This window comes from Solea senegalensis, linkage group LG1 (genome assembly GCF_019176455.1).
Source record: "Solea senegalensis isolate Sse05_10M linkage group LG1, IFAPA_SoseM_1, whole genome shotgun sequence".
NCBI lineage: Eukaryota > Metazoa > Chordata > Actinopteri > Pleuronectiformes > Soleidae > Solea > Solea senegalensis.
Genome location: NC_058021.1, coordinates 11,083,735 through 11,100,286, shown reverse-complemented (window position 1 = coordinate 11,100,286; position 16,552 = coordinate 11,083,735). Strand labels below are relative to the sequence as shown.

Sequence of the window (16,552 nt, the reverse complement as noted above, 5' to 3'; positions counted from 1 at the left end):
CCCATCTTTATTCCCTCGCCTTGCAGGAGGAGCTCTCTGCTCTGCATTTATCTTTGGCTCACCAGCAAGTCCAAGGAGATGCCCAAAAAGCCAGCGGTGATCAGCAAGTAAGATTTGTCTTCATCCTGCAGCCAATTACACTGTTTTTAGGAGTACTGACACAGAACGACAGATTTATTTATTTATATATCTCTGTCCTTCTCGACCCCGACCCTGTCTACCAATCTGACTCAGTGCGTGCTGGAGCAGCTTGTATCAGAGTACAACAAGCTGAATGATGCCCTGAGGGCAGAGAAGAGACTATACCAGAATCTCATGCATGTGCACAACAAGAGTGACAGGTAGAGAAACGTATAACCTTTTTTTCTTTTTCTTTTTTTTTTTTTAATTTGAATAATTTATAATGTATGCCCTAAAATGCTTCTCTTTCCTCTCCTCCTCGTGGCAGCAGCTCAGAGAAGATCCAGGCACTCCACACTGAGCTAGACTCAGTGCAGGCACTGCGTGGACAGTTGGAGGAAGTCCTGGCCAGGACCTGTAACATGGCCCTGGCACTGGAAAGGGCAGCCAAGCGGCAGCCTGACTTTGGAGGTGGGGACAGGCGGGGTGGAGCATCCAGGCCTGCAGGGGCCGCTGTTACTAACATTCAGTGATGTCACAACAGCACGACGTGTGGTGGCAGTTGTATGTTGAGAGGAAGCAGCCTGTAGCCACTGACGGTCATTGTTATGATGGAAACAAAAACCTCATGAGAAATAACATAGAGTGTTGAGTGGAAATGAAAATGACCGTCAGTGTAGGCTACAGAAAGCTTCACATAGCACAAGTACTGCTCACAGCTGTGTGCTCACGTTAATCTCACCCAGTATGAAGTGACAACATGCAACTCAGAGTTTTTATTTCTTAATATATTCAGTGAGTGTGGTGTGGAAAAGTTTTTTTTATCTTGTTTTATGAAAACTGCCTGCGTGTTTCTTTGCAGTGTGACTGTTCTGTACTGCCATTTCTGTGTACTGTCTCTCAGCGTCCGGCCTTACTGTCACAGTGAAGTCACGTCTTGTGGAGAAACTCAAGCTCATGCCTTGAAACGTCTCACCATCCCTCATTTATTTTATATCATCTTGTTTGTGAACCGGACGTGCACACGTAACACGCCCCCCCCCTCACCAAAAGAAACAACAAATCAAAAAAAAAGATGACTGAGTCATTCCCCGCAGCTTAGTTGGACCTTTGCTTTTTTTTGCTTTCATTCGCACTCTAACAAACCTGCTCTGCTGTAGTGGCCGTTTAGTCTGTGTGAAACATAAAGTCAGAAGATACTAAGCAGTAGCTGATATGTCACAGTAACGTGAAAATGAAATGCATTGTTTGTAGTTTACTTGCTAGTTGAACCACCGTTCGGCTTTGTTCCAAGATAATAGTGAAATATAGTATGAAGTTATTCTACAGTTATATCACACGAGACGTGAATGCCAGAAATAACTCTCACTTATTATTATTATTATTATTATTAATAATACATTTGAGGCAAAGTTTGTTGTCCTTATCTCTCATCTAGTAATCCTTGTCAACACATCTTTTTTTTTTTGTATGTTAAATTAAACAAAAATAAACGTGCTGGCTTTTTATCAAAAGCACTTCTGTTATGGATTTTTCTTCATTGTATTAAATTGGTTTAGAAATGTCGCAAACCTAAACCCCTCCCCCCCACTTGGTCCCTTGATATACAGTATATTCTCTTTTCCCTGTGAACAACCCACACTGTTCAATCCACGTGAACCATACATGCCTGCTATAAACACTACTGACTTCCTTTGTCCTCAAAAGCATTTAAGCTACAAGTAAACACACTATTAATAGTTTGAAATATTGACAATAAATATCAAAAGCTGTATATGGCATTTCCAGATCTAAATCCGTTGTGTTGTTTATGTCCTTGCTCCCTCGTGCATGAGACTGTGGCATGGTTTTCCCGTTTGCATGGCTGTTCCATTGTAACACCGAGTTAAAAGTGTCCAGGATTGTTACACATTTAACCAAACAAGGGACGCACTTTCAAACTATTAGAATATAACATAGTACAGAAAATACACACAATGATATATCTTATTTTAAATGACAGATGCACCCCTGAACAGACACGGCGCACAGCCACATGACACCAGAATAGAAGTGTTGACAGTACGTAGTGTCTCGGTATGTAAACAGGGCCCCACATTCACTCAGTTCAGCTTACAGAGCACATTGTTCGATCGATAATAACCCGGAGGTTTGACTCGAATTACCTGCCCATTGCGACACTACAAAGACACATCATAACATTTAACTGTCGTCTATTTTTAGGATCTTTTCATTGGTCATTTTTGAACTTCCCCTGATTGTTAATAATCCCATATTACGTGTGAACAATACACTGAGCAGCTGAAGCGATACACACCCATAGTCACACCTATAGACGTGCACAGTGTCACATAGTGAGTGTGTGTGTGAATATTGAATATCATGAAGACTGTACCACAGTTTTCCTTTGGAAATTCCTGCGTGCTTCTTTCCACTGAGCCTCTGCTTCCTGGCAGCAAACCAGCGTGCATTTATGTGCGCCTCACTGGCTCTTTCTGCGAGTGAGTGTGTGTGTTCAGTATTCACTCATAAACACCCCCAAACATTCATGTAGGGGAATATAAATGAACCACAAGCCAATTAATAAACCTGTTGGTTTTTTTTTTACTTGAAATGGTTTGACGTTATCGTCATGAACACACACACACACACACACTGGGTTGTACTGCCTTGAGTGTACTGTTGGCTGGTTCACAGTGTATGACATAACATTTCCCTTTAGTCCCATGACTTCCAAAGTGGTGATGCAGAGTGCAGACGGAAACAGAATGAACACCAGACAAGGACACATCACAGACAACGCACGACTAACTAGAAAAACGTTGGGATTCTGATTCGGACAAAAGAGGGACTCAGTTGAGTGAATGTTTTTTTTGTGATTCTAGAGCTCAATACAGAGGACGAGGAGGAGGAAGGAGACGATGAAGACGGCGGCAACAGCAGCAGCGATGAGTTCACCGACAGCATAGAGGAGGATGATGCTAAAGCGACGGCCATCGCTCAGGTAGAATGTTTGAGTGTCCTTCAGAGAGTAACGTCCTCACGTTCAGACTGTTTGTGGCCACATATTTATTTAATTGCATACTTACTTAAACTTTTAACCGATAATAGAAATGTGACTTTTTTTTTTGTTAGGGGTCTGAGAAGTCATGTGAAGCCAGGGGTGTGGCTGCAGAGCTGGTGAGGGGAGTGCTGTCCCAGAGAGCTGATGTAAAGCAGCTTGAGGAAGCGAGGAGGATGCTTGAAGGCCAGCTTGAGGAAATAAGGTCACACCTGGAGAGCGATGGCTTCACATCAGTGGCCCAGATGAGGTGCATATTTGTACTGTACTATTGTTGTCTCTGTGTCCGGATTTTACACCTGACATCTCCTGTATACTAACACCGGAGTGGCTTCATGTCTCACAGGAGTGCACTGCAGAACCTGCAGGAGGAGAACCAGGCTTTGAAAGAATGCCAAGAACGAGCCGGAGTCCTGGGACTGAGGACGAACACACAGAAGAATCTCAGAAGACTCGCCTGGGAAGAGGAGGAGGATATTGAGGAGGAAGAGGAAGAGGAGGAGGAGGAGGAGGAGGAGGAGGAAACACCTCAGCGATGGAAGAGACAGTGCACAAGGCCTTGCTCTCTGGACCTGGAGCAGCAGATTGAGAAGGTACCACATACACACTGAAATATAAATCAAATAACGTAGACCCACTTTTTAAAGATGACAAACCGTTGTGATCCGATTCACAATATAAGTCATGATATAATGTTTCTGACTATTTTAACTGCCATTTCTGTAATATCTAATGTTATTTTAAATAGATACATTAATCACTGCTTTATTTTATACATGTGTTAATATTTCATAATTTAAAAATGAAGAGAAAGTCTGGCTGATTTGGCTTATTTTCTCCATCCTTCGTACCGCATAGACGTGTTTATTAAGATGCAAAGATCATTTTTCCGTCATATGTGACAGTGTTTGACAGTAATAGTACGGCAAAACTGTAATACATGACAAAAAGGGTTAATCAAGTTAATCAAAACTGACTAAATGAAGATTTATATAGTAAAAAAAAGGGCCTTTCCCACCTTTGTTAGTGAGGCCATGACCAGCAGACTCTAAGAACAGCTCTTTTCTCATTGCACTCGTCTGTTATTCTTGTTGTTATTTATGTAACTTGTGGATATAAAGGGACATCAGTTAGTATCATGCTCACTGTGATTAAAACATAAACCCCTGTGTGTGTGTGTTAAGTGATGGAAATGACATTCCTGTGACATCTGATCTTTGTAAACGCGACACTCTCGCAGGAGGCGGAGCCTGCTGGTAACACGAGTGAAGTGGGAGCACTGTGGCAGGACATCGATGAGGGCCTCCGCGAGCAGGCAGCTCACCTACGCTCCGATCTGGCTCTGAGCCACCAGGAGAACAGAGAACTGCAGGAGAGGCTGATGGTGTCGGAGGCCACGGTCCACGCTCAGGCAGAACAGCTCAAGGACTACAGAGACCTGCTCAGTGAGTCGCTGGCAAAAGTGTGAAGACACACATACGTGACTCAAACATGCACAAAACATCAACGATCATTTCTTTCCGCAGCAGAGACGTCAGTCCAGCAAGCCAGTAAACAGGTGCAGGTGGATCTTCAGGATCTGGGTTATGAGACATGCGGTCGCAGTGAGAATGAGGCAGAGAGAGAAGACACCAGCAGCCCAGGTAACAAATGGATACGATGACTGACATTATTGTATCCATGTTAAATGCAACTACTAATCACACAACAATAATATCTTCCTCCCGCAGAGTTCGATGACCTGGAGATGTGCACGTCGCTGTCCCATCAGCAGGACTACGACGGCGTGGGCAGCAGCTGGTACTCTGCAAACAGTGGAGGTTATGAAGTGGGCGATGACACCTCGCACCAGCATCTGGTCCTCGATCTGCGCTCACAGCTGACACGCTGCCACAAAGTGATCCGCGGGCTGCAGCTGCGCGTCCGCTCCCTGTCCGCCACCAGCGACTACGCCTCCAGTCTGGAGCGCACGCCTCGCAAGGTAAATGCGACGCCAGGTTACTGCTGGGCATCACTGGACAGTACAGTAACGTCACTGACCCTTCACGAAACTCGTTTTCTAAGGTAAACTGGGCCTTTGAGACGTCACCTGCCCCCAGCGGTGCGGAAGAAGATGAAGGCTGGATGTCTGACTCGCAGGCGATTCGCTCTGGGTCCAAACCCAGGAGGGAGCTCGAAGAACTGATGGCACGAGTCACATCACTGGAGGCACAACTAAAAAGCCCCGGCCTGGAGGGAAAGGGTCAAGCAGAAGAGGGGAAATGTGCTACTTGGCCTGGGTGAGTGGACAGTGTTACTTCTGGTGCCTCTGTAAACCTTTACATTAGTCTCCACAATCGTCCCCATCAGTCCTCGTGTCCCTTTAAATGCTTTTCCTTCCTATACAGGAAGTACAACACTCTGATCCAGGCACAAGCTCGTGAGCTGTCCCACCTGAGGCAGAGGATGAGAGAGGGACAGGGAGTCTGCCATATCCTCACCCAGCACCTGGGTGACACCACTAAGGTTTCCACAAGCTATCCTGCATGAACTAACTCATTTAATGATATCAGTTTTAATGATATATATGTATATATATATATATATATATATATATATGTATATATATATATATATATATATATATATATATATAAAACGACAGCAAAGCAACAAGAGCAATATATATATAGACAGTATTTTCTTGCATGCTGGCTTGCATCACCATCACACATCACAATATAGGCCAGAGGACGATCTATGGCTAATATTTGTGTAGTTCATCAAACGCTCTACACCTCTCAGGCCTTCGAGGAGCTGCTGCGAGCTAACGATATTGATTACTACATGGGTCAGAGCTTTAGAGAGCAGCTGGCACAGAGCACCACGCTGGCACAAAGAGTGGTCACCAAGATCAGCGGACGTAAGAAACTCCTTCCCCCTTTACTTCACCCGCAAAACAAACAAAAAGTCTTCATATCTCACGCGACACTGCGGTGGTCTTGCTTTTAATGCCTACAATGATTCTTTTTCTCCTCTGTTACACAGGTGACTGTGCAGAGAGCCCCGATGAAAAGATGGGCCACGAGTTGCTTGCCTTGCGGTGAGTTGACAACGTGGATAAATTCCAGACCGTGTGTTGTGTTGATCTCAGTTGAGCACCAGCTCTGACCCGCTGATTAGTTTACTTTGTGTCATGTGACACTGCAGCACGCGAGAAGCCTTTCACATGTAGAGAGGAGACACGAGGTTACTGTTAATCCACATACGGGCATTAACTGTTAAGTTGCTTTAGTTTGACACATTCACAGGTGTCCCACCAGCCAGGCTTAAGAAGCCTTTCCTGTGTCTCACTCTCTTGAATGTGAGACTGTTGGACCACAACGTCTTCTTCTTTTTAATTCATTCATGTTTCGTTTATATCTTGGGAAAGAACCAGAAGACATTTTTAAAGAAGTGGCCCGTGTTTGGCCGGCTCAGCTCATTGAGAATACATACTGTATGGACTGGACTTGCAGGGAACATGGCTCCGTTGTGGAAATCTATGGTTCCTAAGAGCAGCCACATGTACAGGGATTCCCTGTGGTCAGTCTCTGTGAGTCGGAGCCAAACCAGAGAAACAGCCTTTGTTAGAATGCTGCTGGAGAGAAACAGAGAGTTAATGCATCAGCTGAAACAGTAAGAGATGTCTTTCACTTACACGGGCTGCTTTGTTAAATGGTGGCAGATTCAAATGCAGCAAAAGGATTCTTTTTTTTTTTTACTACAAAATATTGATTTTGTCTGGATCCGAAACTCAAAACATGTTCAGTGTATGTCATGTGTGGAAAAGGATAAAAAAAAAAAAGCATAAGCACAAGTTTAGACAAAGTGCTGCAGTGGTGGTATTGTCCTTATCAAATGAAACATATCATGTTTATTCAAAATGTAATAAACAGTTTCACTAGTATAAACCATAACAAGTGCAATATACTTATACATATTTATACTGTAAATATCAATATCTTATCTTATCTTATCTTATCTTATAACTAATAACCAGTCTTGCTTCAGCTCAGACTGTAACGTTTGATTCTCGTTGTGTGCACATCACAGGCTGAGTAAGGAGTTGCAGCAGAAAGATAAAATTATTGAGTCGCTTCACACCAAGCTGCAGCAGCGTCCCGAGACCCCGTCCAGCTGCCACGCCCTCTCGGAGACCACCGACCAATCAGACAGGACCTCCTTGGTGTCCGAAGAGTACAGAACCAACGAAGACCTGGAGCTGTGCTCGGATTTAGATGCCCGAGAGTTTCAGGAGGAGCAGCAGCCAAGACAAGGATCAGAACCAGACGGTATTGTTGCTGCTAAATTCTTTCTCTTTCTGTGTGTGCGTAATACTTCCTGTTCTATCCTTTCACCTTCCATTCCCCTCTTTTAGTTCGTCCATCTTTTCCTCCTCCTCCTCCTCCTCCTCACGGACTTCTCAAGTCCTCCAACAGCTGTCCCAACATGCATTACTCAGCCCCTGTGACTTTGACCAGTCAGGCCTCTAGAGGTACGGCACCCACAGATGGCGATGACTTGCAAAGATTTTGATCAAATCAGACGTTCTTTTCCTCCTCTTCCTTGGTGTTCTGTTTTGTCACTTCCTGTCATTCTCCTCCAGCCCTTTTCAGTGAGCCCGTTTCCTCCTTCTTCCCTGTCCCTTCTGGCCCTGACGTCTGGGGTAAAGAAGTCACTTCTGACCCCCGGCCCAGGGCCTTGTCTGTGATCGCTGTTCGCCCAGAGCTGGACACGCTGTACAAACAGATGAATGAACAGAACAGGGGTGAGGGTTCAGGGAGAGTGTGTCCTGTGTGAAATTCATTCAACTTAACTGTACTTAGGGTTGGGCAATAATTCAATCATGATATACAATATCATTTTCTCCAATATTTATATGACAAAGGTTGGATATACTGTAGGCCAATATAATGTGTGAATTGTGAAGTTTTAAGAACTAATCTTTAATTATCTGACATTTAATCGAGATTATTATCAATATCTTCTTGTGTTTCCCGCACTTGTTTAATTTGAATGTGTGTGTGTGTGTGTGTGTGTGTGTGTGTGTGTTTATGATGAACAGGCTTTGCAGTTCCCAGTGACAAGGCCACGTTCCCTCTCTCACCCGGTGCTCACAACCAGAACGACCTCTCCAGCTACAGCCTGCTGTCCCATCATGCCTTTCAACAGTATCAGCTGGGCGGCATCCCTGAGGACCGCTCCCTGAAGTCTGACGTCGGGACTTTGTGGGACATGGAGAACATGGTTCAGCAAGTAGGGAGCTACGCTGGATCGTCTGGGCTCCGGCCAGGTGTGATTAAAAGTTTGTGCGGTAATGTTAACCCCCAGGATTATGAGCTGATCGCTGTAAGCGGCAACAGTTTATTTCATCATTTTTGTCTATAGGGGTGAATGTGATAGAGGAGCACCTGCAGGAGGTGAGGTGTCTCCGTCAGCGTCTAGAAGAGTCCATCAGGACGAACGAGAGGCTCCGCCAGCAGCTGGAAGAAAGACTTGCTCGTGGTGGGCATGGTGGAGGTCAGTGACCCCTCTGTAATTGAGAAACACCAAACAAGATCTCAAACAAGATATGAACCGTTTGTATTCTTTTTTTCAGGGGCCCCAACAAACATCTACATACAGGGGCTGGACTCAGTCACACAACTGTCCAACGAGATTAGAGTCCTGAAGCAAGAAAACCTGGCCCTGCAGTCACGTTTGCAGGCTAGCACAGGTACGCTGTCTGAAAGCCAACTACAAATGTTCCTGCCGTAAAATATTCTGTATAACTCACTTTGTCTCCCCTCAGACACTTGTGAGGAGGTCGTACAGTTGCGGGAGGCTGTGTTTACGGCACAGGCTCGCCTGAAACAAGCAGAGCTGGAGGCCCAGCAGTGGAAGGAGGAGCTGCGACGACTTCAGAGTTACAGGCAGGAGCAAGGGGAGCAGATCCACACGTTAAGGCAGGAGAGACAGGCCAGTCAGGAGAGAACCAACAGGTTGGCGCGTTCGGCTTCAGCATATTAAAATAACGCTGGTCTGTAGCAGTATAATCATGTATGTTCATCCTCAGGCTCCAACATGAGGTGTCGCTGCTGCAGCAGCAGCTGTGTGAGGGCAGGGAGCTCATCCACTCCCTGCAGAGTGAACTGCAGGTCTACGATCGAGTGTGTTTCACTGCAAAGGCCAACAAAGGTCAGAATGTTCACTGTACACAAGCCATGGTAGATATGTAACCCTTTTTAAATATGAAAAACTTTGAATTCATTTTGTCAAATGTGTTACTTTAGCACCATCCTGTGGTAGTATGAAGAATGACACTGTGGCCGCTCATACAGCACAAACACTTCTTTGGGTATCATGTGTACCTAAATGTGTACCAGAGTTATTGTTATTGCACACACAATTTCTGCAAAGCACACAATCACGAATAATATTCATATACAAATAAGACAAATTAGGGTGGCTTGGATCATTTAAAATACCCTTAGCTTTGTTCATATTCTCCTGCACAACTATTTGAGTTACTGTTGCAATTCTATTGTTTTGAACCAGTCTAACCGTCCTCCTCCGACCTCTGGCACCAACAAAGACATTTTTGCCCAGAACACTGTCTCACAAAGGATATTTTCTCTTTTTTGAACATTCTCTGTAAACCCTAGACATGGTTTTGCAAGAAAATCCCAGTAGATCAGCAGTTTCTGAAATACAATGCCACATTGAAGACTCACTTAAATCACATTTCCTCCCCAGTTTGAACTTCAGCAGGCCATCTTCACCATGTCTTGCACTGCTGCCATGTGATTTGCTCATTAGAACAACAAGCAGTTGAGCTGGTGTTGAATGCAAAGAGTAAGTTGGAGGGGTCAACGTGTTTTGGATATTTTGTTCTTCAGGCTACATGTGTGGTGTGCCAGTGGAGCTGGGGGAGCTGCTTGGAGAGGTGAGGAGTCTCCGGGCACAACTGCAAACCAGTGTCCAGGAGAACAGTGCTCTCAAACAACTGGAGCTCCACAAGCAGCTGGAGCAGAAGCTGGGTGTGGGCTCTCCTCGCTCCCCCTCCCTCTCTGCGCTCACTGCCAGCCCTCAACGGGAAAACTTCTACAGGCGACAGCTGCTGCACGGTAAGACTCAAACGTAGCATAGCACAAGCTGGTTGTGAGGCTTCAGTGTGCCGTGGTGTGGTTTGCTCTGTGTCCAAGCCTGGTTTGTGTATGTGTGTGCTCCACAGACCCAGCTCCGTCTCCACCAGTCAGGGACATTGGTCTGTTTAACTGTGGATCACCTGGTCCTCCCTTCTCAGACCTGGACGACAGCCATAGCACTGCTAATGGTGTGACTCACAACTGCATGACGACAGCTTAATATGCCTTCACTGTGTTGGTTTCATTGCTCGCAACCAATTTGACTCACTGCTGTGATTCTACTTTGCTTTTTTGTCATTTGCTTGTGAAACTGCACAACATTATTTCCTACCATACCAACAATGTCATTTTAAAGTCCACTTTTCCTCCAGTAGACTCTCTGGACCCTCACTGTGAGCTCGAGGGGGAGGCCCCCGACGGATCGTTTGCAAACCGCAACGGTCGCCACGCCATCGGTCATGTGGATGACTTCAGTGCTCTGCAACAGCAAGTCCTAGAGGGGCGGAGCCTCATCCAACGCATGGAGACGACCCTGCAGGCCTGCCTTGGCCCGACTCTGCTGGACGGCAATGAGAAACACAGTGGTGAAATGGTGCGAGCCAGAGGGCCAGAGGAACATTTGAACTCATCGTTAAGTGATAACAATATCTAACTGAGCTCTTGATGCAGGTTGTGGACTCTGGATGTGTGAAGAGTCTGCTGTCCAGCACCAGGACTCTGAGGCAGATCCTGGAGGAGTCCATGTCTCTGCTGAAGATGTTCTGGAGGGCAGCTCTGCCCGGCAATGATCTCACCATCCAAAACCTTAAGAAGGTTTGGAAACACTGATATTCTGTCATGGATCTGAACTTGGAATAGCGTCGACAGATAACCATGTTTTGTAACAAGGTTTTCTGTGTGTGTGTGTGTGTGTGTGTGTGTGTGTGTGTGTGTGTGTAGGAGCAGTGTATGCAGGAAGAAATCTTGTCCCTGAAACTGCGTATTTCAGAGCAGGAAGAGGTTCTAAAAGGGACGATTCAAAGACTGAGAAGCACCAGCCGCACCAAGGAGAGCATGGAGCACTTCATAGTTAATCAGTGTAAGTGTCTACGGGTCCATGTGTGCATGCACGGTAGAAATATAAAGCGGACAAGAGTAAAACAACACACCTTAAGAAGCTAAAGAAAGTGCAACAGAAATATTCTAAGACTATGTCTCACTCTCTGCAGTGTCAAGGACTCGTGATGTCCTGAAGAAAGCGAGGACAAATTTAGAGGTCAGTCTAAGATAATAATGTATATTCCACAGGTCACAGTATGATGTAAATCAGAATTGTGTGTTAACATGTGCCTTCCTGTTGTCCCAAACATCCTCAAGTATTCGTATTTTGATGTAAATTCATCATTTTTTGGATTTCTGTCTCTCTTGTTTCCTCCATTCTGTATTTGCCTCTCCTCCTCTCGTCTCGTCTTTAAAACCTCCAGAAGAATGAGCAGAGACTTTCCTCTCTAAGCTCGTCCTCCTCCTCTCCTCATGCTGGTAAACTGTCTGACATCACGTGGCCTTTGTTCATAGGTAGATGTTGTCCCAGACACGCATTGAATTAGTATCAGTAAAAGTATTTAGCCTATTTCCTCTGGCTAAACTGTAAGTGTTAAAGTACCTTTCTGTTATCTGGGGCAGCCTTTACCTAAGTGTGGCGTTGGTTTTGTCGTCTCATGCTCACGTCACCGCTTCATGATCACGTCCAACAAGCGAGTTCCATCCTGATTGAACAGTTTATTGTCATGACTGACCAACTAGTAACTGAATGCATGTTTTCAGGTCTTACACAAAGAAAACACCCATATCTACCAAGACAGCACAGTGCTCAACACTATGTTTAAGTCTATTTCGAGTGTCAAGATCCCCACAGTGACCTCCATGCTATGCATAGTTCCCATGTGTGTGCGTGTACACCGTAACAGTATCGCACAAACATGTGCGACAGCTTCCTGCCGTCTTAGGATTTTGTTGGTGTCATAAACATCTAAATTCCTCCACACCTCACACCAGGATACACAGCACACAGACAGAAACAGCAGGTGTGTGTGTGTGTTTGTGAGAGAGAGACTAACAGCACTGCTTATTCTCTAACGTCTCATTCTCAGCATTTCATCTGCAAACAGTTGCCTTTTGGGAATTTTATTAAATCTAATTAAACAGTTGTGTTTTATTATTTCCTGCTAAGAGAGGTCAGATTGCTATATTACTCTATTGTCTCTTAGTTAAATGTGACAGTAGAGCCAATTAAATTCAATTAAATTAGAATTATTTCAAAGTACAAATGAATAAAATAGGTGGCAGACTTCCATATTTATAAAAGTAAAACAAAAAAGAGTTAAAAGAAATGAGTTTGTCTTCAAATCATCATTTAATTTTTTTTTTTACTTATATACTTCCTGTTATATATATGTTTTTACTCCAGAATCATGACATCTTTCTAGCAGAACATAAACTAAAGCATATGCAGCGTGACAACCTTCAGTAGACCTGTATGTAACCTGAACCCAGAGCCAAAGTGTTGTATCTAGTGTCACTTTGAAGGCTGCAGAGTATGAACACACAACAACACAAAAGAAAATCAAGTAAGGACACAAAAAAAGTGTTATTGTGAAAATATGGCCTCATCCCTAGTGGACATGACATGCTGGCTTTAGTTTCTTATTGACCATACAATCCCAAGAGCACTATTAATGTCCACTCTGCAACAAAGTAAATCAGCATGCTTCCTAAAATGCTGAACTGCACCTTTGACATTTCACTTCACTAGCAGTTGTGTCTGCTCTTCGGTTGAGTACACCTGTGACTTAGACCTCTCTTCTTTTGTCCCTCACTGAAGCTGAGGAGCCAGGAGTTGTTGCCAGAGAGTGGCCTTCTGATCGCACTGTCCTGAAGACCAGCGCTGCTTCCGGAGCCGCAGCCCATCTGCGCCCGGCAACGAGGAAGCGCAACAGCCAATGTCTGCTCTAGACTTTTCAAGAACCAGCCTCAATGCTACCACCTCTGACCTCTATGCTCCAACAGCCAAGACCCACAGAACACCCCCACCCCCCCACACGCCCCTCAACAGCTGCCATGAGAGTGTGTCCACCCTTCACTCCTCTGGGCAACGTGTGAAGTTTACTCCGCACCTTGAGCCTTAGCAGACTCCCCTCACTTGCTCACCTCCCTCCCTCCCTCCGTCCTGCACCACCAGTGTTCTTGTCTTTGAGTGATGTAGTCAGCAGTCTGCCTTGTGTGTGACAGAAGAAGGTGTTCGAAATGTTCTCCTGATGGATTCGGTGTCGTGTGTCCTACTGATGGAGCTGGTAGACGATGCTCTTACACACTGATCTCAGACCAGATTTAGTCTTTTCTTAATCTGGTGTCAGTGGAGCTGTATTAAACGCGGTCATTTGGCTTGATCTCAGAGATTGAAACGACGGCATTTTTATATCAAATAATTCAAAATGTAGCCTTAAAATGAAGGGAATTGGCATCAAATACAAAGTTTCTGTAATACACTGTCCGCCCCTTAGATCAGTCTCCGTGAGCATCCTCTCCTGAGAGCCTGTGGACAGAGCAGATGTTCATGCATGTTTAAAAAGACTTGTGGGAGGAATTCTGCACACGTTTTCACACACACATCTTTATGTGTGTGTGTGATCAGTCGAAGCTCACTCAAAGACAAGACACCTGTCAACTTTGACTGCCACACAAATGTTTACCTCTTGTGGTACGCTTATTAACAAGGACATCTCTTCTTTTTTTTTGCCAATGCAATGCAAAGAAAAACGACGCCCACGGTGTGTCACTTGACACAGTGGAGGAATGTAGAGGAGGTCGGTGGCCACTGCTACACAGTTATGTGCTATATATCTGTATTTGTGGAGGAAGCTTTGGAATAATATGTAAGCCATCAGCCAAGAGTGGCGATAGACGCCAGAAGAAAGTTCCACTTGAGTTCCACGCCTCCGTTTTTAGCTGTTAATGTGTTTTGTTTTGTGTTTTTTTTAGCACAAAAGTGCAGTTGTGAAAACTGAAGACGTGCGATTTGGATCAGTTCTTAAAGCCAGCTTCTGTTTGATCGATTGTTATTGGATGTACACTGCAATATGTCCAAGTGCTCAAATGGAACCAGGCTAAACACGCGTATTCAAGCTCCTCTGTAGGAGTTCTCATACGAGCATGTGCAATAATAATGTTTCTTGAATAATCATGCTGCACCAGGATAGTATTATTATTATTTCTTTGCCTGACACTGGAGTATTAGTCACACTCATAATGGTAATGTTATGACTTCAATGAGTGTTACGATTGTACCTTTTTTTCTGGAGTGCCGATGCATGACAAAGACTGATGAATGGTCAAAACTGAGCTATGGAACAGGGGATTACCAATACTTGCCCAAAGGTTTGAAATTTAAACTCTTTATTTCACTTTGACTTGCCTTGACCATGCGAATGACAAACTGTCTGATGAGACAAATAGACAAATGCAGATGTACCGTCCGTGTCGACGAGGATTAAGAACCACAGAGACGGTAACCGTTAGACAGCCGATTTGGTTTATTTTTGAATTGTTCTCCTTTTTTGGACCAAAACAAAAAGAACGGCGTGTTGTTGTTTTTTTGCACGACATTATATGCTACAGTGGTCATGTTATATCTTTTGGTTCAGGCCGTCTTAACATTCCCATGGCAATGGCAATATAGGTTCTAAAGTTTTTATAGATGACACAAACTTTGGCAGGGTACTGGTATGATCATTGTTCTATAATTCACTCACTTGTATCAGTTCTGTTTCACTTGTAGTTTGATGTGGGGTTTTTCTTTTGCTGTACATTTGCCATTTCATGCTGTAAATAACCTGCTTGTTGTGTGTGTATGCGAGCGTGTGCGTGCGTGTGTGCGTTTGTAAAAAAAGAAAGAAAAAAAAAACCATCCAACATTTGCTTTTTGCAAAGTTGATTATCTGGGTAGCTGTGCAATAGCTTTATAAAATACTTCATTTTGATGTTAAACATCATTGTATTACAAGTATGTTTGCTACACTCATTATATGCAATGTACATTAGAGGATTGTGTCACTTTGAATCAGTTCGTCACAGCGATGAGGGAAAACATAAACAATGCCTTCAAGACATTGATTACATCATCTACAAGTAGTTTATTCGCTTGCCTTTACATTTAGCCCGAGAGCTTCTCTAGTCTGCTCTCTGTGGTAGCGCTCGTCTACCTGATATCTGCCAAATTAGGTTTTATTTGTGCTTGAGTCTTCTGGGAAAAAAAAAAGTTGCCAAATATTTAAATGAAAGGTAAAAAGTTTGATATTTCCTTTGTAAATTGAAGACATTAAAGAGAAATGTTTTGAAGACTCGTCTGCTGTAAGGAAAAAGCCAATGACTGAAAAGACTATGGAGCGGTGAATCCACAAAGCACCTTTTTAGAGCGTAAACAAAGCCTTATTGCTATTTATTAAGAAGGGAATTAGTGAGGGGAATTAAACGGCAGTTTGAAACAGTGTATTGTTGGTCCTGCGTTGCGTTTGTATATACCGCTATTTGATTGGTGCAGCCTTTATTTGATTGGAAAGCAGCTTTGTTTCTGATTGTATGTATAATGAAGTAGAAAGCCGATACAGGACTCATATTGATCTTGTCTCTGATGACAGTTAAGAGTGTGTTGTGTTGGCACAGGTAGTTATCAGTAAAAGAGTTTGGAAAAGATGGAATAAAACCATTGAAAGCATGTGTGGTTTATTTTTTGTTTTCCTCTGAATCTACTGTATAACGTTATAATTCATAATATAATAATAATAATAATCTACAGAGCACTTTTCTAAACACGTTACACAGTGTTTGACATTAAACAAAAAAAAAACATCCCCCATATAGTTCAAAAAATACATAATCAAAAGGACAACCAATAAAATAAAAGCAGAGAAATAAATAAAACCAGTAGTTCCTTGACTACTTACATACTGCAGCTCTAAAGCAGCTTAATGGTGCACGTTTTGTATGTTTTCTTCGCAAATGTGTACGAGGCTTTACGACGCAATCCAAAAACGTACTCCAATGTATTCATTCGTTTTGTAGTCATTCCAACTATAAAACTGTAGAGCTGACATGTACAATACTCTTCTAAAAAACAAAACATAAATGCACCATAAACTACACAGTGAGTTTGTAACCCAGATTCAATTGTTGCACTAGATAGAAAGAC

At 43.8% G+C, this 16,552-nt stretch overlaps 1 protein-coding gene across 11 annotated transcripts in view; it reads left to right on the top strand.

The window, feature by feature from the left end:
• LOC122771422 (myomegalin-like) overlaps positions 1–16,078 on the top strand; it is a 41,243-nt gene extending 25,165 nt beyond the window's left edge. For 2 of the 11 annotated variants that reach the window (XM_044029072.1, XM_044028992.1), the window contains 29 exons: positions 27–107; positions 235–341; positions 449–591; positions 3,006–3,124; positions 3,256–3,431; positions 3,528–3,774; positions 4,422–4,626; positions 4,708–4,824; positions 4,912–5,162; positions 5,246–5,460; positions 5,569–5,686; positions 5,966–6,083; positions 6,209–6,263; positions 7,256–7,494; positions 7,581–7,697; positions 7,809–7,970; positions 8,268–8,516; positions 8,591–8,722; positions 8,802–8,918; positions 8,994–9,183; positions 9,258–9,379; positions 10,081–10,308; positions 10,416–10,517; positions 10,701–10,921; positions 10,999–11,142; positions 11,269–11,407; positions 11,538–11,584; positions 11,793–11,847; positions 13,190–16,078. In XM_044029072.1, the coding sequence (XP_043885007.1) occupies positions 27–107; positions 235–341; positions 449–591; positions 3,006–3,124; positions 3,256–3,431; positions 3,528–3,774; positions 4,422–4,626; positions 4,708–4,824; positions 4,912–5,162; positions 5,246–5,460; positions 5,569–5,686; positions 5,966–6,083; positions 6,209–6,263; positions 7,256–7,494; positions 7,581–7,697; positions 7,809–7,970; positions 8,268–8,516; positions 8,591–8,722; positions 8,802–8,918; positions 8,994–9,183; positions 9,258–9,379; positions 10,081–10,308; positions 10,416–10,517; positions 10,701–10,921; positions 10,999–11,142; positions 11,269–11,407; positions 11,538–11,584; positions 11,793–11,847; positions 13,190–13,320 (4,347 nt within the window). In that variant the 3' untranslated portion in view covers positions 13,321–16,078. Of the gene's footprint in view, positions 1–26; positions 108–234; positions 342–448; positions 592–3,005; positions 3,125–3,255; positions 3,432–3,527; positions 3,775–4,421; positions 4,627–4,707; positions 4,825–4,911; positions 5,163–5,245; positions 5,461–5,568; positions 5,687–5,965; positions 6,084–6,208; positions 6,264–7,255; positions 7,495–7,580; positions 7,698–7,808; positions 7,971–8,267; positions 8,517–8,590; positions 8,723–8,799; positions 8,919–8,993; positions 9,184–9,257; positions 9,380–10,080; positions 10,309–10,415; positions 10,518–10,700; positions 10,922–10,998; positions 11,143–11,268; positions 11,408–11,537; positions 11,585–11,792; positions 11,848–13,189 lie in introns of all 11 variants that reach the window. The other 9 variants (XM_044029016.1, XM_044029023.1, XM_044029000.1 and 6 more) reach the window with 9 other exon arrangements.
• The last annotated feature ends 474 nt before the right edge of the window (positions 16,079–16,552 follow it).